The sequence below is a fragment of the Mandrillus leucophaeus genome, unplaced genomic scaffold, assembly GCF_000951045.1.
Source record: "Mandrillus leucophaeus isolate KB7577 unplaced genomic scaffold, Mleu.le_1.0 Scaffold399, whole genome shotgun sequence".
Lineage (NCBI taxonomy): Eukaryota > Metazoa > Chordata > Mammalia > Primates > Cercopithecidae > Mandrillus > Mandrillus leucophaeus.
The window spans coordinates 863,893-891,887 of record NW_012104242.1 but is presented as its reverse complement, the minus strand read 5'-3'; the positions used below and the strand labels follow the sequence as shown (position 1 = coordinate 891,887).

The 27,995-nt window shown below is 43.6% G+C and overlaps 1 protein-coding gene across 2 annotated transcripts in view; it reads left to right on the top strand.

Annotated features, from left to right (window-relative positions):
- Positions 1-27,995, top strand: part of LARP4B (La ribonucleoprotein domain family, member 4B) — a 79,025-nt gene that overhangs the window by 8,865 nt on the left and 42,165 nt on the right. For both annotated transcript variants that reach the window (XM_011991554.1, XM_011991553.1), the window contains exons 3-4: positions 12,783-12,930; positions 13,174-13,314. In XM_011991554.1, coding sequence (XP_011846944.1) covers positions 12,783-12,930; positions 13,174-13,314 — 289 coding nt within the window. The remainder of the gene's footprint in view (positions 1-12,782; positions 12,931-13,173; positions 13,315-27,995) is intronic.

Genomic DNA, 27,995 nt, shown 5'->3' with positions numbered 1-27,995 from the left:
AAGGTACAAGTCATAAACCTTGGTGGCATCCATGGTGCTGATTTTCAGGCAAGAAGAATGCTATAGAGCTGTGGGGCAGCCTCCACCTGAATTTCACAGGATGCTGTGGACAGCCTGGGGCTAGGCAGGGACTCATCACAGCAGCAGAGCCTGTACTCAGGCAATGACAAGCAGAAATTCGGAGTTGAACCTGCTGCAGAGAAGCCCCACCAAGGGCATTGCCTAGTAGAGTCGTGGGAGTGGCCTGAGAGCCTTGAACTGTGGAGCTGCCAGCTTACAGCATCAGCCTGGGAGAGCTGTGGGCAGGAGACTCCAACCCCTGACAGCTGCTGGGTGGACTGAGCCCAGCAAAGCCATTGGGTGGGGCTGCCTGAGGCCCTGGGGACTCAACCCTGTTCCACGGTGCCCAGAGGGTTAGGACCTGGAGTCAAAGGAGGTGATTCTCCAGAGAGGCTTGATAGTTAATATTGTCTGCCTTGTTGGGTCTTGAACTTACCTGGGACCTCTTGCTGCTTCTTGCCTATTTCTCCCTTTTGGAAAGGGATTTTTTTTGTCTTTTTTTTTTTTCTGAGATGGAGTTTTGCTCTTGTTGCCCAGGCTGGAGTCCAATGGCATGATATCTACTCACTGCAACCCCTGCCCCGCTGGGTTCAAACGATTCTCCTGCCTCAACCTCTTGAGTAGCTGGGATTACAGGCATGCACCACCACACCTGGCAAATTTTTTGTATTTTTAGTAGAGACTGAGTTTCTCCATGTTGGTCAGGCTGGTCTCGAACTTTTGACCTCAGGTGATCTGCCCGCCTTGGCCTCCCTAAGTGCTGGGATAATCTCTGTTCTTTATAAATTGCCCCATCTCAGGTATTCTGTTAGAGCAGCACAGAATGGTTTCACAAAGGACTTTAAGGCTTGAAAAGTGCGGGGAGGAGACTGGAGAAAGAAATGGTGAGGCAGTGTGCTGGCGTTCGTTGATATGAGATGGAAGAGGTTGGGGGAATGGTATCTTAGAAGCCGAGATCATAGAGGTAGGCTGGGGCCAGATTATGGGGGACTTTGAAGTGGGACTTTGGGATTCTATTCCAACTACTTAAAGTCTGTGTAACAGCTCTTTGAAGTAGATGTCGTTGTTGGCTCCAGTTTACAAATGAGAAAACTGAGACAAAGAGGTTAAATAATTTGCCAGAAATGACACATGTAAAAATGGAGCTGAGACTCAAACCCAGTCAGGTGATCTCGTGACCTTGTCTGCTTTACTGTGCCCTTTCATTCTACAGCTGGTAGGAACCGTTTGTATCTTTAGAGCAGAGTGTTTTTTCCATTTAGGTGTTTCATTCTCTTTGAGTAGCGTAACAGTGTGGTCAATGTGTGATCTGAGTTTTGTTTTCTCATTCGAAGCTGCCACTAAAGCTTTTGGTGCCTCATTTCCCTTATCTGTACAGTGGATTGGTAGTATCTACCTTGGGGGGTCGTTAAGAGTGCAAATTAAGATGTGTGACAAAATGGATGCATAGATGTAATTAATATTTTGTGGCACATAGTGCTATGTAAAGTGTTTACTACCATTATCATCATAATCATTATTATGATGATGATTTCAGTACTTGAATTTTAGTGTATTCAGAATTGCTCCTGTTACCTTCATGTTTAAGTATAATTCCTAAACTTTTTATCATAAAATGTTAACATTAAAAAATTAATGGGACACCAGTCATAACTCACAGGTTAAATAAACAACAACATGTCTCTTGCAGAGGAATTAAAACAATTATTTTGTTTTTCACATCGCATGTCAGAACCATGAGAAGAAAAATAATTACTTATACTAAAAGCAAAACATTGCAGATGTCAACGTAAGATAAGACAAGACCCATTATGTGAGTCCACCGTTAGGGGCCGGACCACGTAGTGCAGGAGCAACTTGTTTAGTTGTGGACAGCGCCTGTTTCTCACCAGATGGCAGGCTGGGCGTTCCTGCGTCAAGTGCTTTCAAGAGACTTTCTAGTTCTGGCACCAGAGCTTGTAGGTCTCTTTTCCCTTTTTTTCCTTTTCTTTCCTTTTTCTTAATTGGAGGGCTCAGACATCTGCAGAAGTGGAGAGAATAATATCATGAACCGAATGCAGCATCATGAACTTGAACAATTACCCATCCCCACATTCCACTGCTGTGTTGTTTTGTTTTTTTGAGGTGGAGTTTCGTTCTTGTCACCCAGGCTGGAGTGCAGTGGCGCGATCTCGGCTCATTGCAACCTCTGCCTCCAGGGTTCAAGTGATTCTCCTGCCTCAGCCTTCCGAGTAGCTGGAACTACAGGCACGCACTCCCACGCTCGGCTAATTTTTTGTATTTTTAGTAGAGATGGGGTTTCACCATGTTGGCCAGGCTAGTCTTGAAACTCCTGACCTCTGGTAATCCACCCCCCTTGGCCTCCCAAAGTGCTGGGATTACAGTCATGAGCCATCACGTCTGGCCTGGACTGCTGTTTTTAAATCTATTCCTCCCCCTATGCACGTGACTGTTTTAACTTTTATATATGTGTGTATATATTTACTGTATTTGCTAGGGTATTTTAAAGCAAGTTGTAGACAATGTATCGCCTTGCCCCAAATACTTCAGCATGCATCTCTAACATCATTCCATTTTCACACCTGACGTAATTAGTGATAATTTCTTGATTCCTACAGACACTATTTTTTATTGCTATTTTTTTTTCCTCTCCTTTGATTTTTTCACCTTTTTAAAATTGCTATTTATTTCAGACATCATTTCGTAAATTTAGAAAATTAAATACAACTGTAAGGAGCTATATATTTTACGGAGCAAAATTCTGATACAGTTTTCCTTTGGGGGAATTTATGAACTATTTTATTTAGTTAACACCATCCCATGAAATATAATTTGGGAAATACTGGAAGACTGTAGAAAAACCAGAAGCCTGAAATCTTTCTGGCTGGGATAACATTTAAAGTTATGTTTTGTTGAGTTTATGAGAATAAGAAAAAACACAATGCAGCATTCTTGCTGCTGTTCTGAGCTTTTGGATCCCGGTCCTGTTTGGAATTGGGCACATGGAGTATGCTGGCTGTCAGTCGGGCTCTGTTGTCATTAGGATTTGGGTTTGAGTGGCAGGAACATGTGACCGCTGTGCAAGGGGTTATTTTTGTTCTCTGGGTGTTGGCTTCTCCTCAGAAATTATAGCAAGTTAGTGTTAGCGTGAGGTGCGTCTGTGGAGGCTCGGGATCGGCACGCGTGTCGTATGCTTGTGAGCTCTCAAACATGGGCTGTTGCTTCAGCAAAGAACTAAGTAGTGACAATGACAGTGAAAAAACTGGCCTGTTACAAAAATCTGTGGAGGAGAAGGAACCAGAAAACAAGATAAGTAAAACTTTATCTTCATTATTTGATACCCCTGAAGGTGAGGAGGTTCACATTGTTGGCAGTGGAGCCAGCAGTGCAGCTGGCATTAGCGCGCAGACAAGGATTTTCTCAGGGTCTGGGCACAAACAGGGTCATAGACCCAAGCAGTTATTGAACCCTCTTTCCTCTTTTATATATACATTCTTAACAAGGTATGATAACTTGGATGAGAGTGACAAGAATTTAGATATTGTTGTTAATGAGCAGAATTCTGAGGGGGTCTGTGATCTACCGTGTGTGGGTAACGGCAGCCGACAAGGTTGTTATGAAGATGAGGAGCCTTTCTCATGTGTGCCCCTGCCTTCTGACCGAGGCCTTCAGGAGGAAACCTATGTGAGTGGCCATCTGCACTGTTATCCAGCTACTTGTAAAAACTCTTTAGTAGAGAAAGAAATGGTGGTCAGCGTTCACCTCAGTAGCGGTGATGAGCGTAAGTCTTTTGACCCATCCGATCGGGAGAAGAAAGATGGAAACTCTGTTGGTATTGATCATCAGCAATGTCAGGATTCAAGAGAGTGCGAGTTTCACAGCATTTGTGTTGCCGACTCTGCCTGCCCAAGCGTAGCAGAGGAGCTGGGCACCTGGACAGACAGAGTAGCTACAAGACTAGAGTGTTGCTCTACTGTGCCTTCAGCGCTGCGTGCCGGGTCAGGGGCCAGCGAGCCAGAGCCACGGCAGGAAGAACTCTCACCTTGGGACACGCTGGGTCCAGGTGAAAGGACAGGGGAATGCAGTGGGAAAACCAAGCCTTGCCCTGAGCCTGTGGTGTTCAGCCATGCACCTTGTGAAGCAAACGCTGGTAACACGCAGGTGGAGGCTTTACAGGCCGAAGCTTGCACTGAATTCCCTAAAAATTATGCAGAAAGTAGTGCACTACATAATATTGACTTACTCCCTGAATTAAATAACAACATGGACAGTGACTCACTAAGACACTCGTGTGTCCTTCTGGAAGAAAGTGAGAGCCATAACTCAGGAGTAGGAAGTGAGATGGATCATCCACCTGGTAGCTTCCTTCCTGACACCGCACATCCACCTGATAGCTTCCTTACTGACACCGCACACCCACCTGGTAGCTTCCTTCCTGACACCGCACATCCACCTGGTAGCTTCCTTCCCGACACCGCACATCCACCTGGCAGCTTCCTTCCCGACACCGCACATCCACCTGATGGCTTCCTTCCCGACACCGCACACCCACCTGGTGGTTTCCTTCTTGACACCGCACATCCACCTGGTGGCTTCCTTCTTGACACCGCACATCCACCTGGTAGCTTCCTTCCCGACACCGCACATCCACCTGGCAGCTTCCTTCCCGACACCGCACACCCACCTGATGGCTTCCTTCCCGACACCGCACACTCACCTGGTGGTTTCCTTCTTGACACCGCACATCCACCTGGTGGGTTCCTTCCTGACACCGCACACCCACCTGGTAGCTTCCTCACTGACACCGCACACCCACCTGGTAGCTTCCGTACTGACACCGCACATCCACCTGGTAGCTTCCTTCCTGACACCGCACATCCACCTGGTAGCCTCTTTCTTGACACCGCACATCCACCTGGTAGCCTCCTTCTTGACACCGCACACCCACCTGGTAGCTTCCTCACTGACACCGCACACCCACCTGGTAGCTTCCGTACTGACACTGCACATCTACCTGGTAGCTTCTGTACTGATACTGCACATCCACCTGGTGGTTTCTGTACTGACACTGCATATGTTGCAGGGTGTAATGACCCGGAGGTGGTAACAGTTATTGCCGACCAGAGTTTACATTCTAAAAAGGAGAGAGAAAATCACTCTATCACACCACTAAGCGACAATGATGATTTCCACTTGGATGTTAGCAAATCAGATAGTATCCTTCCTGTTGGTCTAGATAGAATTGATTTAAGTCCCAAGAGGCCTATCACTGCAGTGAGATTTGGAAGTGGGTGTCTCTCAGGTCATGCTAATTCAAGAGAAGCAGCCCCAAGCCAGCTTGATGACTGCTGGGAGCTGGAACCTGTTCCCGGGCTAGTCAGGAAGGCTCAGCGCAGAGGGGACTGCAGCCTGGAGGCCAGAAGTTCCCTGCTGCCAGACAGAGGAGAGGTGTCTCTGCAATCTGAAAATAGTGCCTTTTACCAAGAAGAGGACAGAATTGGCGATTTGAAGGCTGAGGGTCATGGTGTAAGGGCTTTTGAATCGAAATCTTGGTGTCACGTAGATGAGGCTGCAACACAGACCTGTGACCAAACTTGTATGAAGCGTTTGGTGGACATGGAGGGGATGGTGCAGAGGACAGACGGCCTAAAGCCTAGCATGGCTCAAGGAGTGCCACCCAATGGCAAGTCTCCCAGTCACTCCAGATCTCTTCACAGTAACTGTATTTCCTCCATATTTGTTTTCACCTGCGCAGAGGAAGAAGAGAGGGAAACAAGCCCAGGTGACAAAACAGAGGGTGAAATATGTGTGAAGAGTTCATTCAGTGTGTCACAAGACCAGCTGAGTGACCCTCAAAGGTTAGAAAGTGGTGAAAAAGAATCACTGCAAGCAAAGTATAGAGAGACAACTGAAGATGACATAGAGACTGTCAAGTCAGATTCTAAAACAACCTGTGAGGGGGAAACAGGCACACAAAGATATGAGGCAGTGCCACGTCAGGATATACTCTCCTGCGTTAGTTCTAGTACAACGGAGAACGCTGATTTTGAAACTAAGCAAATAGAAAAAAATTATGAAACACACCGAGTATACAACTGCAAATATAATGGTCTTAATGTTATACCACCGTTAAGTCCGAGTTTTAATCCAGTTATACAGAAGTCAGAAATAGTAGAGAATTCTGTTAGTAGTGGTAAAAGCGCAAAATGGAAGGGAATTTACTGTAAATCAATTGAAGACGCTCCTGGTATCTTTGGTCCTAATACATCAGGGTTGAGTAGACCAAAACTAACACGTAAAGAAGAGGAAGAGAGACTTTATTTGGAGAAAGATAGTATTGATCCCAAAATTATTGACTGCCTGGGTCCATATGGGACAAATGAACGTGCACACCGTTTCAAAGAAGGAAACACCAAGTCCACTCTTAAACAGTCGACTTTAAATGGTGAAATGGGTTTTATGGGAAATGCTAAGGTGAGTTTTGAGAAAATAGAGTCACGTGACACTTCCAGTGGGCATTTCTTTTTGGTTGGTGTTGATCCCGCCCTAGTGGACAGATACACAGCTGCCCCCTGCAATGCGGCCCAGGGGATTCCCGCTGTCCCCGTGGACAACAAAGACACTGTCGTACCAAGTAGTGGCCACATTCCGTCACTCACAGAAGGTATCCTAAATAGATCTGAACATCCCTCAAAAGTGAATTGGCAGAGTGTCCCAGAAGGAGTCTCCTGTTTTTTGAGTGAATTTTCTTATTACCCGATGGGAGGGTTAGGAAATCCAGTATTTTCTGAAAGACTGGCCAGTGGTTGTGGTGGGTATCAAGTGCGCTATCTCTGGACTAATACAGTCACAAAAGGTGCACTAGAAGGTGAAACAGTATTTAGTGAGGATCTACACCACGAGCCACAGGGCTTGGAAATTGCTTCGTTTTCAGAAAACACTCCTCAGCTACCGGTGTCAGAGGACGGTGTTATTTGGGGATGGCATGATAGAGACGGACAGTTCGTAAGTATGTTTTCTCTGTTTTACTGTTGTGCTGCAGTATGCTAGGCTATACATTTTAATTTTTTAATTACTTTTATTTATTTTTTGAGACAGAGTCTGACTCTGTCACCCAGGTCGAGTGGCGCGATCTCGGCTCACTACAGCCTCCACCTCCCAAGTTCAAGTGATTGCCGGGTTCAAGTAATTTTCGTGACTCAACCTCCCGAGTAATTGGGATTACAGACATGTGCTACTACGCCTGGCTAATTTTTGTATTTTTAAAGACGGGATTTTGCTATGTTGGCCAGACTGGTTTTGAACTCCTGACCTCAGGAGATCCACCCGCCTCAGCCTCCCAAAGTGCTGACATTACAGGCATGAGCCACCAGGCCAGCCCATTATAATTGTTTTTAACTTAAAATTAATAAAGATTTATTCTAAACAGTGGGTAGTTGTTTGAATGCTTATATATGGCTGTGAATTACTCTAACAATGATTTCCAAATTGGAGAATATGAATTCTTGTTTGGTGTACTTAAGCCAGAGTTTGTGTGCAAACTCTTGTTAGCACTAAAGCATGCCCTGCTAGTTGTCCTACACAGCTCTGTGTTGACTTTTTTCTGTCTGTGAATTTTGCCAGCTCTTCTGTCTTCCTGGCCGCAGTGCAGTCAGAGCCCTTTGAGGGCATCTTATCTCGTGGGCAGTGTAGTTGATTTAGTAAGCCTGTGAGCCCATTGAAGGTGTAAGTCACACTGCAAAAGACAAACTTATCTAAAAATCTGTGCTTCCTGATATCTTTGTATGTGTCTGAGGCAGGTAGAATTTGCTGCTCTTAACTGGCTATAAAATCTTGGTTCTGTCTTCTTGCAGTTACAATCATTGTGGAGTTCTTTCTTTTTCAGAACCCCAAGATGGGGCTGCCCCTCTGGTTTGGAAGAAGCTTAGCAAATGATTCTATGGGCAGCTAATTTGAACATCTTTCTAGAAATTCTGTAATAAATGGCAACATTCAACAACAGGAAATTAGTTTTGCTCACAAAACAGACATTTATTGAAGCAGTGTGATTGAAAGCACATACTCAGAGTAGCAAGATCTCATTATTCAGCCAGTGGTTTATTTGTGATTTTTGTGGGCAATGAAGCAAGAAAAAGTATTGATATTAAGGAGATAAAGATGGCTTAAATGTCAACACTTACTGTATGGAAATAAACAAGTAGAAATCCCCTTCTATAACGTAAGGAATGATCCACCAACCTCTTTTACTTCCATGCCACATTGCGAGTTTTTCTGGAGAGCGTTATGTTCAAATTCATTAGTTTTGCTCCTTAAATGGTTGTGGAGGCAAAACAGTATAAAACTACGTCTTTAAGATAATCTGCAGTTAATCTTTTACAGAAGTGACGTAATTTTCAGTTGGTTACCAGTGTCACTGCCTCAGGTGTCAACACAGAGCATAAATGATGCCTAAGTGAGAGGTGTGCTTCCAGTTTTAAATTAGATTTTCCATTATGAGGTATTCCCAAACAGTATTCTAATATGAGGCATTCCCATATTTAACGATGGTGCCTTGCCTTTCAGAACTTCAGTTTTCAAAGTGGTGTTACAGGTGTCTTTTTTTGTAGCAAATCTTAATATAACAATTGTTACTCCATTTCACAAATGAAGAACTGGAGGTAGAGCCTTGTATGGTCCCGGAGTCAGCAAATTGCCCTGAATTACTAAACTTTTTAGTGCATCTCTAGGAGTGGTTGGGGCTTGCATGGAATGTTTCTTTCCCCCATCTCTCACCTGCTTTCTATGCCTCATTGGCCAGTCCCCCTTCTCCAGTATTAGTCACTCTGGTTCCTACTCAGTAACTTGTCAGAGAGACTGTTGTGTCTCATGTCCATAGTATACAAACTTATTAGTTGATATGTTATTTTTCAAAGTGGAGCCTAGTGTTTCTCACAGGGTGGGTGGGGTACAAGGGTTTATTTAAGCATCTGAACTCAGGCATGTTCACTTTGGAATGTGGCTGTTAAGGTCCGCTTACCTGTGGTTTTAATAACCATTGCTTGGCCATACATTTTTAATGGAAAAAATAAGACTTATAGTCAAGCAGACGACACTGGAGTTTGTTTGTTCATTTATTTATTTAAAGGATGGAGTCTTGCTCTGTCGCCCAGGCTGGAGTGCAGGGGTGCCATCTCGGCTCACTGCAACCTCCGCCTCCTGAGTTCAAATGATTCTCCTGCCTCAGCCTCCTGAGTAGCTGGGATTACAGGTGTGTGCCACCACACCTAGCTAATTTTGTATTTTTAGTAGAGACGGGGTTTCACCATGTTGGCCAGCCTGGCCTTGAACTCCTGACCTCAAGTGATCTGCCCATCTTGGCCTCCCAACATGCTGGGATTACAGGCATGAGCCACCACACCCGGCCCGACGCTGGAGTTCTTGATAACCATTTAGAGTTCCATATGACTGCAAGAGAATAGCCATATTTTATAGAAATAGTAGGAGATTCAGATCTTTGTTTAATACAAACTATTTCTCTTGTAAATTATAAGTTAATGAACTCTTGGTGAATGTTGTATTTTGCTGAACACAATTGCTTAGAATCTAACTTTCTAATTAACCATCGTTTTTATGGGCAAGTTACTTAACCTTTCTCTGCCTTGGTTTTTCCATTTGTGAAATGAGTGCAGTTAATAACTGCCTCCAAGACTTGTTCTGATTCAGTCAAGGAGCGCGTAGAATGTGCTCAGCACACGGTGGATCCTTGAGTGTCATTAAGCCTTAAAAGATGTCTCCATTCTTTCATTCCTGGTCACATCTCTTCCGTCACAGGATTGATTGAACATTTCCTAACTGCATACACTTGATTTGGACTTTTCTTCACTAAGAGGTAGTCACTGGTTAAGGGTAGAGTCCTAGTCATTGGCGGCATAAAACCTTGCAGAAGTTGTCAAATAGTGGAAAATGTAAATTTATGTTATTTATTAAACATTGATCTTGAGCACCTCCCTACTGAATTCGGGACTGTGCTAGCTATCAGCAGTACCACAGTGAACGGAATGCCCATGGTGACTGCCACCCTGGAATGGGAGGAGCATGAGGGCCATGGGGGCCCCAACAGCCATGCTGTCACTGCTTTCAAAGTGCTGTTGGTCTGTATTAATAAACTACAAAATATATTTTGGTACTGAAGGACAGTCAACTGCAAAAGGTGCTAATAATAGAGAAGGTTACTATTAGTTACTGTTGGGAATTTAAAGCACGTGTAGTATGTGCATGAGCTGAGGGGAGCCAGCTAAGTGGATGGAATGGAACCAAGGCCGGAAAACTGGATTGTGTGGTGGTGGTGGTGAAAAGAGACTGGGTCTAAGAGACTAGGAAAGGCGATGTATGGAAGTATTAGAGTAGGAAAGAGAATAGAGAAATGAATTGACAAAGACAACAGAACAGGCGGAAAGGTGTGAATGCTGCCAGAGCCAGTGTTGTGGGTGACCTGTGGCTGTCTCCTGCCCCCTCATGTAGCTCCATGAGCTCTTGTCTGTTTCCTTCACCATCACACCTGCCAGCTCAGCGCTGTGCCTGGCACAAGCATGCTGGTGAACATGTCGGAGGCACTTGTTGGACAGATGGGTTAATGAGAGAGAAGAGTGCAAGTAACACTGTGCAGAAGCAGAGGCCAAAAATGAAATTTAGATGTAATGCAAGAGGGAAAATTGAAGAATTGGTGTTTCTTAATTATAATATTCTTGAAGGAACCCAATTATTTGCCCTATCACCAGTACTTAAAAAAAAGAAAAAGAATTCCAGATAGGTCCTCATTGAAGCATTTGGTTTTATGGGCATGATGCTCATTGGTGGTCCAGTGACTGGAGGAGCAGGAACGAACAAAGTGTATACCGTAAGTTTAACCACATCAGCCGCCTTCTCTCAGTTTCAGAAATAGTTTTATGTTTTTTCCTACCAGCCTCATGACCTGAGCCAATGTGAATTTATTCTGTCTTTTAAAAACTGTCAGTGCACCCATTGTTTTCTTGACGGCCCATGGTGGTGCTTCCCAGCCCTTCTCCTGTGTTCTGGGCCACAGAAACTGGTGTGTCTATGCTTCATGCTGGGGTAGTGCAGCGTAACTGCTCCCAGCTTGCAGCCTGGGTCCAAGGGGCACCGGGTAGCAGGGACCTGTCCCTTCCTCCAGAAACTTTGACTTCCTGCACTGTGGTGTGAAGGTGTGTGGTACATTTGAAAAGGCAAATAATGTGTAAGTTTGTTGAAGGATTGTGCGTTTGGACATTTGACTTTTCTTAGACTTCAGGGGAGTGCTTCAAGGTGTGTAAGCATCAGAAAGGCTTGTATCAGAAAAAGCAGGGAGTAGGGAGTATCCACATGGTGGGGGACTGTTGTGGGTTTATACTCTATGTCAAGAAGGACCACCAGTCCCCGGTCTCTTGGCAGGATGTTCTGGACAGACGGATGGGAAGAGCAAAAGTGCCAGTGTGCCTAGAGACAGCAAGGAGGTCAGTGTGCTTGGAAGTGGACAAGGCCAGGGAGCAGTGAGCACAGGAGGGCTCTGTGACTGCAGTGGGAACTTCGTCTTTTACTCCAAATGAGCCAAGCTGATGCAGGAGGGTTTGAGTAGAGGACTGCCCTGTCACTAATTGGGCATGCGTGACTGTCATGATGACCGATGAGCTTGGTATGTGCCAGGCATCATGTTGATGGCGGGAGTTGTTCTGTCTTCCAGGTGAGGTTTAGCCCGTGTTCACGGCTGTCCATGGCAGCTTTGGCCTCAGCCCCGGTGATCTGAGAGGCCATTGTCCGGAACACTGGACTAGCAGCCTCGTGGTCACCTGTGGGTTCTCTGTCAGGGTGATACTGAAGCTGTATTGGGAATGGGAACAGGTAGTTCTGTGAAAAATGTGAGATATTTTATCTTCTTCCTCAAAGGATGCCTGAGCTTTCTTATCCTACAGTATCCCTGACAGACCTATTAGAACACCTTTGTTCTTAGGAGCAATTTTCATTTCCTACACCTTTTGTTTATGTGACTTTTTGAAGCTTTCTTTCTTTTTTGTTTTAGAGATGGAGTTCTGCTCTGTCGCCCAGGTTGGAGTGCAATGGTGCGATCTCAGCTCCCTGTAACCCCCGCCTCCTGGGTTCAAGTGATTCTCTTGCCTCAGCCTCTCAAGTAGCTGGGATTACAGGCGCGCGCCACCACTGCTGGCTAATTTTGTATTTTTAGTAGAGCCATGTTGCCCAGGCTGGTCATGAACTCCTGGCCTCAGATGATCCGCCCGCTTTGGCCTCCCAAAGTGCTGGGTTTACAGGCGTGAGCCACCGTGCACTGCTGACTTTTTTAAGCTTTCTGTGTAGAATTTTATTCATCTACATTGTATTCAAGTTTGTAAAACCCTGAATTTGATTTTATGAGGAGTCTAGGAAGTCACCAGCTATTCCTTAGGTACAGTTTGTGAAATACTGAATCTTTTGGTGGCAGGCCTGTCCTTCCCCATCTCTGCAAGCCTTGGTCTTGGGAGGAGGAACTTAAAACTTGGGGGGAATTTGATGGAATCCTGACTGCATTTTCTTTTTTTTTAAATTTTGAACCTGATTTCATCCCAAAGGTGTGTGTAAATACATAGGCTGAGCCTTTGGAGCCTGTATCAGATGTCCCTTAACTCTGCATTAAGGAGTAAAATTGTATTTGGTTGACATTTGGATACAAATGTCTGTCTCCTATTTCTTCCTAGGTACCAGCAACTAAGGTTTCAGAGCTGAACCCTAATGCAGAAGTGTGGGGGGCTCCTGTGTTACGTCTGGAAGCAAGCAGTGCTGCCGACGGTGTGAGTGCCGCATGGGAGGAGGCGGCTGGCCACCACGCAGACCGTGGCCCACAGGGTAAGCTGAGCATGGCTGTGGTGTGCAGCCCCCGGCTTTCAGGCCTGTGCTTTTGTTGCCATTTTAATCTGTCTTTAAGATGTTGTTGTTCATTCACAGCTGTGTCATGGTATGTGGCAGTGCTTGAGAGTCCAGAGGTCTTTTACAATTCAGTTAAAGAAGTTGAGTAACTGCAAGTGTAAGCTTTGTTCTAAGAGAAAGTTATGCTTCTAACCCTGCCTTGGGGTAAACTCCTAACTGTAGGATCGGATGCCAGTGGTGATGGTGACCAGAGCCATGAGAATGCAGCATTGTCAGACCCGCAGGAGTCGGACCCAGCAGACATGAACGCGCTCGCTCTGGGTCCCTCGGAATACGACTCTCTGCCTGAAAATAGCGAGACAGGTAAACATATCTTATGGGTTCATTTTCCCAGGGATTATGGTCTGCTTTATGTATTTTTTTTATTTAGCATATTAACAGTCTCTGAACAATGTGTCTTTCTTTGCCTCCTTTTAATTCTACTTTAAACTCACTCTTATGTGGATGCAGAGAAGATGAGAGTCCTTGTTTAGGGAGGGTGCCATGGAGCATGTAAGGTCTCAAAAGATGAAACCTGGGCTGGGCACGGTGGCTCACGCCTGTCATCCCAGCACTTTGGGAGGCTGAGGCGGCCGGATCACTAAAAAATTTTTTTAGTAGAGATGGGGTTTCACCATGTTAGCCAGGATGGTCTCGATCTGACTTCATGATCCACCCGCCTCGGCCTCCCATGTTTTCATTTTTATTACCACAACTGTTCTTAACCAGTCCCTGTCCCCTCCCCCACCCCACTTGCCATGGACATTTCGTTATCGCAGTGACCAGGGAATGTACTGGGCAGGGCCAGAGAGGCCAGACCTCAATGCTGTAAGGCACAGCCATGCAGAATGATTTCGTTGGCTTAAGACTGTCAAAATCAGAAACTGTCACTTAAGAGGGAAAATGAGTATGTAGATGTTCTGTGACAGTTTTTTGTTTTGTTTTGTTTTTTTAAAAACTTCAGTGGAGCTGGTTGCTTTAAATAATAATTGTTTGGTAAAATGAATGAAGTATTTATAAAGGCACAAAAATTAAGCCATGTTTGTTTCTTGTAAATATAAATTTGCCGTCTTGAATTTACTTAAAGTGAATTTCCTGTCTATATGAGCAGTTTTCTAAATCTGAGGAAGTGCTGGTATTCAGCAATTAATTTGATTATATCCCCCTTGTTAATTTACCAATAACTGGTTAGTGACTTGGGAATGGCAGAACATTGGGATAAATTGGAGTCATGTTAGAGTCCATTGAATTTAAGATGGCAAAGGAAAGGAATCCTTATCATTAAAACAGATTTTTACAGAAGATAAAAGGGCATTATACATTGAAGGAGTGAGAATCCTAATGGCAGGAAGTAAAAGGGGTTCAAAATAAACAATTTAAGTTTCAGACTAAATTGAAATGACCTAATCTTGAACTGGGGTCAGAATTTATACAGAAAATGGAAGATAGATAGGAGGTAGATAGATGTGAAGATTTGTCTTGAGGATAGAAGATGGGTAATGTTATCAACAGTGAAATAACATGTGAAAATCTGCCTGAAGATGGCAGATAAATAATGTTACCAAAAGTGAAATAACATGTTAAAATCTGTCTGAAGATAGGAGATAGGGAACATTATCAAAAGTGAAATAACAGCACGTTAAAGTATATTCTGGAAAGTTTAATTTCAAAAGAAGGTGATTCTTTTTAAAGGGGGTATTTAAAACTATTTTCAAAAGAAGAAAAAGAATACCTTCTGCTCTGTCTTCCTCCTTCATCTCCCTCCCACAACTCCTTCCCTCACTCCTATAAAGCATTAGTGAGGCATAACCGATGTACAATAAACATCATATAGTTCAGGTATACCCCAGATTTTCCATAGCTTAAGGAGAATTGAGGAAATAATACATTACTGATTTGTTACCTCTTTCATTCCTCTTTGCTTTGTCCACCCAGTTTGATAAGTTGTTCTGTACCTGTGAAATCCTTATCACAGTCAAGGTCATGAACATCCCAATCACCAGGAAGAGCTTCCTGTGCCCTCTCCTTTCTCCAGGGAACCAGTGGTCTGTTTTCTATCACTGTATGTCAGTTTGCATTTTGTAGATTTTTTTCTCTTTTTTAAAAAAAAAAAATTGAACTCCTGGGCTCCAGAGATCCTCCAGCGTCAGCCCCACAAGTTGCTGGACAACAGACGTGTGATAGAATTTGACAGTGTGTACTGTTTTTGTCTGACTTAAGTTACTATTTTTGAGATTGATTCATGTTGTAACATGAATTAATCATTTATTTTTATTGCTGAGAAGTATTCATGATATGGATATATCACAGTTTGTTTTTCCGCTCCCCTATTCATGAATTTGGGGATTGTTTTCAAAATGTGGCTTTACCAATAAATAAAGTATTTATAAAAGTGAACATTTGTCAGCAAGATTTCATATAAACTTATGTTTTCATTTCTCTTGGGTAAAATACCTTGGAATGGAGTAGCTGGATCATCTCGTAGGCATGTTTATCCTTTTAAGAAATGGTAAAGCAGTTTTCCAAAGTGGTGGTACCATTTTCTATTCTCAACCAGTAGTAGATTAAAGCACCACATCCTTATGACCCTTATGACCCTTATATTTCCCTAAGGACTAGTATCAAAACATCTTTTTTTAAAAAGACTATTTTTTTAGAGCGCTTTTCAGGTTCACAGCAAATTTGAGTGGAAGGCATAGAGATCTCCCATATGCTCCCCTCCCCCCACCCCCACCCGTGCATGGCCTCCTCCGCTGTCCACATTCCCTCACCAGAGGGTGCCTGTGTTATCACTGATCCTCTGTTGGCACATCACTCCCACCCCCACACATGCGTGGCCTCCTCCGCTGTCCACATTCCCTCACCAGAGGGTGCCTGTGTTATCACTGATGATCCTGTATTGACACATCACCATCACCTGCAGTCTACAGTTTACATGAGGGCTCACTCTTGGTGGTGTATGTTCTGTGGGTTTGGAGAAATGTATAATGACATGTACCCTCCATTGTAGCATCAGAGAGAGTAGTTTCCCTGCCCTAAAAGTCATACTGTGTTTTGCCTACTCACCCCTCCCTACCCCAACCCCTGGCAACCATTGGTTTTTTCACTGTCTCCATAGTTTTACCTTTTTCAGAATGTCATAGGGTTGGAATCCTGCAGGATGTCGCCTTCTCAGATTGGTTTCTTTCATTTAGTAACATACATTTAAGCTTCCTCCACGTCTTTATGGCTTGGTAACTCATTTCTTTTTAATTTTGTTTTAGGTCAGATTTTTGCTCTTTAATTTTAAAGAGAATGTTTAAGGCTAACCATGGCACTGTTGGGTCTTTCTAGAAATGGGCCTGTGTTTCCTAGTGGTTAGTGATGCCAAGCACCCTTTTTGTTCTTGATGTTTTTATCAGTTGTTTAGGATGAGATTTCTAAAATCCTGTTTAAGATTTACAATTCTGATTGAAAGCGTCCATCTTTTGGCCATTGACATTTAGAATTTTCAGTGGTGTATTTATTCCAGTGGTGACTCAATCCGATAACCTCTTGATGGAAAGTCCAGGCTAGATCCTGGAGAGGACATAGAAGCAGCAATTCCAAGGATATCCTGTAAAACATTCACGGTCAGGAATGGGCTCAATTAGCAAAGACTCTTGCTGACACAAGCTGACCAGGCAGCAGGAGCTGAGATGACAGAAGCCCCTCACTCGGGACCTCTTATTAAGACAAACTCCCGAGCGCTTGACGTGTGCAGAACAAAAAGTCTCGGGTTCCTGTTTTCAGACCGGCCACCTGACCTGAACTGAAAATCGTGTCTCCCCTGATGGTGGAGACCAGAGTGCTCCCACTCGGTCACAGTTCAAGTCTCAAGCACCTAAAACAGGACCCCAGAAAACTTTCGTTTCTGAGACCTTCCTTTTGGGGTATTGTTTTCTGAGTCCCAACAGAGGTTTCTGTTGATGTGTCCTCATCCATGTCCAGTCTCCTAATAGCCCATCAAAGGCAGTCTACATTTGTTACAGTAGTTTTGACCTGTCACACTTCTTTTTTTTCCTTTGGGATTTCCATCTTTCTGCTTGCCTTGCCCACCTGTTCTTACCTGCTGTCTCCTTTATCCATTTGAGCCCTTAGCATCTTATCCTAGTTCTTTTAAATTCCCTGTCTCATAATTCTAACATCCCTGTCATGCCTGGTTCTAATGCTTGCTCTGTGTTGACATTGTGTTTTTGGCCTTTTGTATGCCTTGTAACTTTCTCGAGAACCAGCTGTGGTGTGCTGGGTGGAAGGCACTGTGGTGACTACACCTTCAGTGCTGTAGGGTGATGTGTGGGCAGGGGACGCCTTCCACAGGAGGCCTGGGAGTCTCAGTCTGTAGTGAGCCCGGGCCTGGACTGTGAAGCTCACAGGAGCTTCTCTTTTTTCCACCCCTCTTAGATGGGGCAGGATGGCTAGAGGAGGCAGGAGCTAGGTATTTCCCTTCCTCTAGGTATGTTCTGCTCTGACTAAACCCCAGCAAGTTGGACTCTGGTTAAACTGTCTTTCCTGAGGGCAGACCTTGTTAAGAAGAACAGAGTGCTCTGGTATTTTTCAAAATGGTTACTTTACTCCTACCCCTGCCAGAAGCACAAAGGGATTTTTCTCTCATATTCACTGTGAGGACCTGGTTGAGCTCCAGAAAGTATAACTCACAGAAGTGCAGGACCCCCTCACCCGCCAATGACTGGGACTCCCTGCAGTTTTTAACTCTCAGACTTGGTCACCCTGAGCATCCAGCAGTTCATCAGTTCCAGGGCAGTGTTTTCTGTCCTCGCCCTGGTTCCTGCAAAAGTTTCTGCTCCATACGTTGTGATCGCTTCTCTATTCATCTGTCTGTCTGTCTGTCCGATATGGTAGCAGTTGTTTGCCTTGTGACCTTACTTAGGATCTAAGAAGAGTTGTTAATTGTTCTGTTTTTTTAGATTTTTTACTTGTCAGACCAGAGTGATAACTTCCAGGCTCTCACTTGCAGCATTTTTTTGTAATGCGTAAATCTTACTTGATGTTGTGTCTGTTTGTGCATTTTCTTACTGGGTTGTTTTATTATTCCCTTTTGATAGTTATTTCTATGTTTTGGATATAAGTCCAGATATGCAATATACTTTGTTCTCCTAAGAGTATTTTTGAGAAACAGTTTAAAAATTTCTTATATATTCAAGTTTATAACTTTTTTCTTTTATGGTTCTTCCTATTGGTTTATATTTCTCCTATAAGTTTAATTGCTTTAGATTTTACATTTCTAGGTCCATTTTAGGTTAGTTTTTGTATAACGTGTGAAATGCGGATGAAAGTTATTTTCATTTTGTGTGTAGGAATCTGCGGCTGTTTGTTGAAAAGCTTCTCTCCACCAGCGCTGCCTTTGCACCTTTGTCGGAGTCATGTGTCCGTGTGGGTCTGGGTTTAGTTTTGGACTGTCTCTTCTGTGCCATGGACGCGCTGGCCCGCTCTGACCCCAGTGGTGCGCTGCTTGGCTTGTCGGCATAGCTTGCTTTATTGTGCTTCTCTTCATTGTGCTTTGCAGCTACCATGTTCTTTACAAATTGAAGATTTTGGCAACCCTGCATCAAGCAAGTAATTGGCACCATTTTTCCAATAGCATGGTATTCACTTCATGTCTCTGTGTCACATTTTTGTAATTCTCACAGTATTTTAAGCGTTTTCATTATTATTAATGCTAATGGTGATCGGTAATCTTTGGTGTTTTGTACTACTGCCATTGTTTTGGTTTTGGGGCGCCAGGAGCCACGCCTTTTTTTTTTTTTTTTTTTGAGACTCACTGTCGCCCAGGCTGGAGTGCAGTGGCCAGATCTCAGCTCACTGCAAGCTCCGCCTCCTGGGTTCACGCCATTCTCCTGCCTCAGCCTCCCGAGTAGCTGGAACTACAGGCGCCGCCACCTCGCCTGGCTAGTGTTTTGTATTTTTTAGTAGAGACTGGGTTTCACCGTGTTAGCCAGGATGGTCTCCATCTCCTGACCTTGTGATCCACCTGCCTCCGCCTCCCAAAGTGCTGGGATTACAGGCTTGTGCGGAGCCACGCCTTTTAAGATGGCAAACTGAATCTATGAATGATGTGTGTGTCCCCACTGCTCCACTAACTGGCTGTTGCCTTGTCTCGCTCTCTCTTTGCTTGGGCCTTCCTGTTCCCTGAGACATGACAGTATTGAAATTAGGCGATTAATAACCCTACATTCCCTCCTCTAAGGGTTCCAGTGAAAGGAAGAGTTTTACTTATCTCAATTTTAATCAAAAACTAGAAATGATTAAGCTAGTGAGCAAGGCATGTCAAAGGCTGAGATGGGCCGAAAACTAGGTCTCTGGAGCCAAACAGTTAGCCAAGCTGTAAATGCAAAGGAAAAGTCATTGAAGGAAATTAAGTGCCCCTCCAGTGAACCCAGAAATGATAAAAAAGCAAAACAGCCTTTTTGCTGAGGTGGAGAAACTTTGATCTGGATAGAAAAACCAGTCACAACATTCTCTTAAGCCAAAGCCTAATCCAGAGCAAGACCCTAACTCTCTTCAGTTCTGTGAAGGCTGAGAGGTGAGGAAGCTGCAGAAGAAAAGTGTGAAGCTCATAGAGGTTAGTTCATGAAGTTAAAGAAAAGAAGCCGTCTCCATGACATAAAAATGCAAGGTGAAACAGCAAGTTATCCGGAAGATCTGGGTAAGATAATCGATGAAGATGACTACAGTGAACGACACATTTTCAATGGAGACAAAATAGCCTTATATTAGGAGGAGATGTCATCTAGGACTTTCATAGCGAAAGAGAAGAAGTTAATCCTGGTTTCAACATTAGAAACCGACTCTCTTGTTAGGGGCCAATGGAGCTGGTGACTTTAACTTGCGGCCAGTGCTCGTTTACCGTTTACCATCCTGAAAATCCTCGGCCCGTAAGAATTGTGCTAGATTTGCTCTCCCTGTGTTCTGTAAGTGGAACAACAAAGCCTGGATGACAGGACATCTGTTTACATCATGGTTTACTGAATATTTTAGGCTTACTGTTCAGACCTACTGCTCAGGAAAAAAAAAAAAAAAAGGTATTTTTTAGATTTTAATTTCTCATTGAAAATGTACCTAGTCACCCAAGAGCTCTGACTGGTAGTTGTACAAGGAGACGAATGTTGATTTCATGCCTGCTAACACAACATCCGTTCTGCAGCCCATGGATCAAGGAGTCACTGTGATTTTCAAATTTTCTTATTTAAAAGATACATTTCGTACGGCTCTCGCTGCTATAGATGATGGTTCCTCTGATGGATTCTGGAAAGGAGTCACCATTCTAGATGCTGTTAAGAACATTTGTGGTTCATGAGGGAAGGTCAAAATGTCAGCATTAACCAGAAACATTGATTCCAGCCCTCATGGAGGACTTTGAGGGGTTCACAACTCCCGTGGAGAAAGTCACTGCAGATGTAGTAGAAATAGGAAGAGAAGTGGAATCAGAAGTAGAGCCTGAAAATATGACTGAATTGCTGCAATCTCATGTACAGCTTGAATGTGTAAAACTTGTTTCTTATGGATGAGCAAAGAAAATGGTTTCTTGAGTTAGAATCTATTCCTGGTGAAGATGCTGTGAATATTGTTGAAATGACAACAAAGGATTTAGAATATTCCATAAACCTAGTTGATAAAGCAGCAGCAGGGTTCGAGAAGAGTGACTCTAATTTTTAAAGAAGTCCCACTGTTGATAAAATGGTATCAAACAGCATTACACGCTGCAGAGAAATCTTTGGTGAAAGTGCTGTTTTCTTAAGAAATTGCCACAGCCACCCAAGTTTTCAGCAACCTCTATCCTGAACAGTCAGCCCTCATCATCAAGGCAGGACCAGCAGAAAAGATTATTATTTGCTGAAGGCTCAGATGATCGTTAACATTTTCCAACAATAGATTATTTTTATTGGGACATAATCTCGCTCCGTCATTTAGGCTGGAGTGCAGTGGCACGATCACAGCTCATGGCAGCCTCTGCCTCCAGGGTTCAAGTGATTCTTGCGCCTCAGCCTCCCAAGTAGCTGGGACTACAGGCGTGTGCCACCATGCCCAGCTAATTTTAAAATTTTTATTAGAGATAGGGTTTTGTCATGTTAGCCAGGCTGGTCTTGAACTTCTGACCCCAAGTGTTCCACCCGCCTCAGCCTCCCAAAGTGCTGGAATTGCAGGCCAGAGTCAGCATGCCCAGCCATCATTAGAGTATTTTTAAATGAAGGTATTGTAGTTTTTTTTTTTTTTAAAGGACATACTGCTATCTCACATTTAATATACAACAGTTTAGTGTACTCATAACTTTTATATTCACTGGGAAAACAGAATTTTGTGTGACTTGCTTGATTGCAGTGCTCTGGAACTGAACCCATGATATCTCTGAGGTATGCATGTACTGTAAATAATTCTTGAAATTAGGTAGTGATAGCCTCCCAACTTTATTTTTCAGAGTTACTTCTTAAATTCTAGTTCCTGTGCATTTCCATGCAAATTAGAATGAGGTTGTTAATATCTACAAAGTGCTGAGATTTCTGTTGGGGGTTCATTGAATCTCTAGATCAGCTGGAGAACGTTGACGTCTGAACAATATCCATGAACAAGATATATCTCTTACTTGTTTAGATCTTCTTTAATTTCTCTGAGAAGTATTTTTTGGGTTTCAGTGTACTGGTCTTTTTACATCTTTTATCCCGTTTATACGTATTTTTTATTTTTTGGTGCTATTGTAAGTGATTTTTAAAATTAGTATTTGCAGTTGTTGGTTACTAGTATATCAAAACATTAATTTTTATATACTGAGTCCAGACCCAGAAATTTTGTTATGCTCACTTACTAGTTTTAGGCACTTTTTTGTAGGTTACATTGGATTTTCTACATAGATGATTGGATTATTATGGAATAAAGACCGTTTTACTTTCTTTCCAATCTTGAGGACTTTTATTTCTTTATCCTGCCCCGTTGTACTAGTAGGCCCTCCAATACAAAGGTGAACAGAAGTGGAAACAAGGGACAAACGTTTGGCTTGTCCCCGGTCTTGTGAGAGGCACTCAGTATTTCCCCGTTAAGTGTAACATTAGTGGCGGTTTTAGGTGTGTGCCCTTTATCATGTGGACGAGGCGCTCTTCTTTTCCTGGTTTGCTGAGAGAGTTTTATGAGGAATGAATATTGTAATTTGTCATCTATGCGGATAGGCTTATATTTGTTGTTTTTTAGTGTGTTAGGATGAATTGTATTAATTGTTTTTCAAATGTGATACCAACGTTCATGGTCTAAACCGCCGTAGATCGTGATACAGTGTATTTTGGATATACTATTAGATTCCATTTACCAAAAGTTTGCTTAGAATTTTCACACCTGAGATCTTGGTTTCTAGTTTTCATTTCAGTGTTTTTCATTCTATTTAAGTTTTTGGGAGAGGTTATGTATTATTTCTTCCTCATACGAGGAAACAAGTCATGTGGGCAGGAATTTTCCTTTTTTTCTTCTTTCCTTTCTCTCTTTCTTACTAAACTTACTTTATTTAGTTACTTACAGAGTCTTGGTCTGCCACCCAGGTTGGAGTACAGTAGTATGATCATGGCTCACTCAGTCCCAACCTCCTGGTCTCAGGCGATTCTCCCGCCTTAGCCTCCCAAGTAGCTGGGACTACAGTAGCACACCACGATGCTTGGCTAATTTTTGTATTTTCTGTGGAGACGGAGTTTCACCATGTTGCCCAGGCTGGTCTCTGTACTCCTGAGCTCAAGCGATCCGCTCACCTCAGCCTTTCCAAGTGCTGAGATTACAAGTGTGAGCCACCGCATCCCACCTGGGCAGGAGTTTTATTTGTGGGAAAGCTTTCAACTACAGTTTCTTTTTTCATAGTGCTACCCATTTATTTCTTCTCGAGGGAGCTTTGGTTTATGTATTTACAAAGATTTGGTCTATTTCATCTGAGTTGTGGGATTTGCGGCACAGAGTTGCTCATAATACTCTGTTATCACCTGTGAGATCTGTAGTCATGCTACATCACTCATCCCTGTTACTGGTCATTTGTGTCGTCTTTATAACCCCAATCAATCTGGGTAGAAGTTTGCTAGTTTTATTGACCTTATCAAAAAGTGTTTTCCGTTGGTCATGGTGGCTCACGCCTGTAATCCCAAGCACTTTGAGAGGCTGAGGCGGGCAGATCACCTGAGGTCAAGAGTTCGAGACCAGCCTGGCCAACATAGTGAAACCCCATCTCTACTAAAAATACAAAAATTAGCCAGGTGTGGTAGTGGGCGCCTGTGGTCCCAGCTACTTGGGAGGCTGAGGCAAGTTTACTGCTTGAACCCAGGAGATGAAGGTTGCAGTGAACCAGGATCGCACCATTGCACTCCAGCATGGGGGACAGAGGAAAACTGCATCTCAAAAAAAAAAAAAAAAAAGTTAGTGTTTTCATTTTATCGACTTTTCTCATTTATTTTACTCTTTCCTATTTCATTGTCTTTCTTCTGATGTTTGTAATGTACTCTCTTCTGATTTCTTTGGGTTTAATTTACCCTTTCTCCTGTGTCCTAAGGTAGAAGCAGAGCTCATTAATACAAGGCCTTTCTTATTTTCTGATACAGTCATTTAGTTTCACTATTTTCCCCATCAGTAGTGCTTAAGCAGAATCTCTGGAATTTAGATGCCTTGTTTCATTTTCAGTTACTTCCAAATACTTTATTTCTTTTTTGATTTTTTTTTCTTTGATTCATAGGTAATACAGAGGTATTTGATTTAGTTTACAAATATTTGGGGGTTTTCCAGGGATCTTGCTTTTATTAATTTCTGGTTTAATTTCATTATGGTCAAAGAACATACTTTGTATGACTTGAATTTCTTTAAATATATTAAGTCTTGTTTTATGGCTTCAAATATGGGCTGTCTTGTTAAATATTCCATTTGTCCTTGAGAAGAGTGTGTGTTTTGCTGTTGCTGTGGGGAATATTTTGTCAGTGTTAATGAGGTCAGGTTGAGTGACAGTGTTCAGGATTACTATGCACTTCCTGATTTCTGCCTAATTGTTCTGTCAGCTGTTGAAAGAAAGGTTCTGTTAATTTATGCATTTGTCTGTTTATCCTTTTAGGGTTTTTTTTGTTTGTTTGTTTGGTTTTTTTTTTGAGACGGGGTCTCGCTCTGTCGCCCAGGCTGGAGTGCAGTGGCCAGATCTCAGCTCACTGCAAGCCCCGCCTCCCGGGTTCCGCCATTCTCCTGCCTCAGCCTCCCGAGTAGCTGGGACTACAGGCGCCCGCCACCTCACCCGGCTAGTTTTTTTGTGTTTTTTTTAGTAGAGACGGGGTTTCACTGTGTTAGCCAGGATGGTCTCGATCTCCCGACCTCGTGATCCGCCCGTCTCGGCCTCCCAAAGTGCTAGGATTATAGGCTTGAGCCACCGCGCCCGGCCTATCCTTTTAGTTTTATCAGTTTTTGCTTCATGTATTTGAAGACTTGTTAAGATTTTTGTGGCCTCTTGATTGATTGACCCCTGTCTTTATCTTTAGTAATAGTATTTGCTCTCAATTTACTTTGTCTCATGTTAATGTAATCACTCCAGGTTTCTTTTGACTAGCCTTAATATGGTATACCTTATATCCTTTTTACTTTAACCTATTTGTGTATTTAATAAAGTGCATTTGTTGTAGATAAGATAACATTTGGGTTTTGCTTTTTTGTCTTCTATTTAGAATGTTAACATTTAGTGTGGTAATTGCTTTGGTTCGGTTTAGGTCTCTCATCTTGCTGTTGGTTTTAGAATAGTTTTAGACTTACAGACAGATGGAGACGATTGAACACAGTTCCCATACACCTGGCACCCAGTTTTTCTTACTATTAACGTCTCACATTAATATGGTGCATTTGTCCCCATCACTGAACCAGTAGTGGTTACGTTGTAACCTGACGTCCTTTTTCTGTTTCAAGATCTCAGCTGAGAACCACATTATATTTAATTGTTATGTCTCCTTAGGCTCCTCTTGGCTGTAACAGTCTCCCAGGCTTTCCTTGTTCGTGCTAATTTTGATATAATAGTTCTGAAGAGTTACTAGTCCAGTGGTTTGTAGCATCCTCTTCTATTAGAATTGGATGTTTTCTCGTTGTGATGCTGCAGTGTTAATGGGTTTGAGAGGTTAAAACACTATTTTCATCACGTATGTCAAGGTGCACACTGCCAGCGTGACATATCACTGTTGGTGTGGATCTTCATCGCCTGGCTGTTTACTGGGTTTCTCACTGTGAAGTTACCCTTTCCCTCCCCATTTCTGTGTTGTACTGTTTGGAAGGAAGTCGCTGCGTACGGCCCACACTCAAGGAATTGGGGATTTACTGTCCCCCTCTGTGAGGACACGAATCTTCGTAAATTATTTAAAATTCTTATGTATGGGAGATTTGTCTCTTCTCCTTTATTTACTTATTCAACTATTTATAGCAGTGTGGATTCAGGAATGTTTGTTTTATACTTTTCGTTATCATCTAATACTGCTTTATTTTGTTGCTCCAATTGTTCTAGCTTTGGCCATCAGGAGTTCTGGTTGGCTCCTTTTGACATGCCCCATCAACGTAGGGCTTTTCGTGGTTATTTTGTTTGGTTTTGTTTTTTCTCCTTGCTTCAGTCTTAGAATCAGCCATTTCTCCAAGGAGCGCTGGGTCCTTCATTGGAGAGTGATATCAGAAACCAAGATTGAGTGCTAGGCGTGTTCTGTTTCTTTTTGTCCCATCCGTTCTTCGTTCCTCTTTCCCTCTTTTTCTGTTTTCTTGTGGAGTAGCCTTCTTCTTTGTTTTGCTGTTTTAGTGATTTCTTTGCGTCTTGTTCCACTTCCTTCGGCTAACCCAGTCTACCTGTGAAGCAGCTGCGTGCTGCTTCACGTAGAGCACAGCATCAGGGCAGTCTGCCGCCATTGCTCTCGTGGCCTGGATGCTTTGGTCATCATGCATTTTGCGGTTACTTATGTTATAAACTGACAATATATTGTTTTTATTTTTATTTAAAAGTCAGTTATTTTTAAAAGAGATTTAAATTATAACAAGCAAAAAAGCACACCTCTTTGTCCACGTGGTGGTGGTTTCCAGTGCTCTCTGTTCACGTGTGTAGATTGCTCTGGGTTGGGGGCGGACTGTGCCAGGGTCTGATGCTACACTGGAGCTGAGCTGCTCGATGTTGTCCGCAGCTGACTGATCCTCGGAGCTCGTCGTGCTTCTCATTTTCTGTTTGATTTTGGGAAGTTTCTGTTACTGTGTCTTCAGGTTCCCAAGTCTGCTATAAGGCCTAACCTGTTGTTAATCTCATCAGGTATTTTTAATATCAGACATGGGAGTTTTCATTTCTATAAGTTTTTTCTCTTTTCTTTCTTATTTTTGTAACTTTTATGTCCTTACCTGACTTTGTGAACATATGGAATACAGTTATGGTAACTTTTACCATCCTTCTCAGTTAATTTTACCGTCCGTGTCAGGTCTGGACGACGTCTGTGGGTTAATATTTCTCACTGTCACGGGTCACACCGTCCTGCTGCTTTCTTTGCGTGCGTGGTCATTTTTGGTTAGATTGAGTTTTACTTTATTCAGGGCTTAGTATTTTTGTATTTCTTTAAGTATTTGATATTTGTTCTGAGATGCAGCCAAGTTTCTTGGAAACAGTGTGATCCTTTCATATCTTGTTTTTAAAATGTGTTAGGTGTGAGTGGAACCGTGTGGTGTGGGACCTGTTTCCTATCACCAAGGCAGGGCTCCAGGAATCATAAGATTTTCTGGGCGGGGGGACGGTTAACCATTTCAGGCCCTGCACGTGAATGACATATGTTGTTACACTTCTGATCCTCCCAGGTGGTTCTTCCGTGAGCCTTGGGTAGTTTCATCACATCTGTGCTTTGCAAAGAACCTGGCCGACAGTGTGCTGGGGCCTGGGCCCTGCGGGTTTCTGGAGCTCCTCCTGCCGTCTGGCCTGTGCACTCAGCCTCCCCATCTCCTGCATTCTCTTTTTCTCTTTCACGCAGCCATACACTGGGTTCCCACCTGACTTCCCACTCCCTGGGCACAGCCTGGGACTTCCCTCAGGGCAGTGGGCTGGACCTGTGGGGGTTACTTTAATGTCTCATGTCAAGCCGGGCATGATGACTCACGCCTGGAATCCCGGCACTTTGGGAGGCCAAGGCGGGCGGATCACAAGGTCAGGAGTTCGAGACCAGCCTAACCAACATGGTGAAACCCCGTCTCTACTAAAAATAAAACAAAAAAAATTAGCCGTACCTGGTGGTGTGTGCCTGTAATCCCGGCTACTCAGGAGGCTGAGGTGAGAATCACTTGAACCCAGGAGGTGGAGGTTGCGGTGAGCCAAGGTTGCAAGACTGCACTACTGTTCTTCAGCCTGGGTGACAGAGCAAGACTCTCTCAAAAAAAAAAGAAAAAAAGTCTCATGTCACGTAGGAATCCGTGTCCTTTGTTGCCCTATGTCCCACATCTAGAAAAGGATCATTTCATCTATCTTATTTGGTTTCTTGGTGGTTTCAAAGGGAAAGTTAACCTAGCTCCTGTGACTCCATCTTGCCTGGAGGCAGATGGCCTGTGTCTTCCCAGCACCATGTGCCCAACCTCCAGTCTCCCCAAGAGCCCGCCTCACTTGTCATTGTCTTTGCTCCTCAGTCTCCTCTGGCTGCAGTGCCAGGCGTTTCTTGCATGGTTGGGTCACTCCCCATCTTTCTAAGGTGGTATTATCTCTCATCTTAGATGAAGCCACCCCGGGGCAGCCCATCTTCCACTGTAGAACACTTCAGCTGTCTGCTTGCTGTCCCATCTCCTTGCTTCCATTCCCTCTTGAGTCCAGTCCAGGTCTCCTTGCTTCCATTCCCTCTGGAGTCCAGTCCAGGTCTCCTTGCTTCCATTCCCTCTGGAGTCCAATCCAGGTCTCCTTGCTTCCCTTTCCTCTGGAGTCCGGTCCAGGTCTCCTTGCTTCCCTTCCCTCTGGAGTCCGGTCCAGGTCTCCTTGCTTCCCTTCCCTCTGG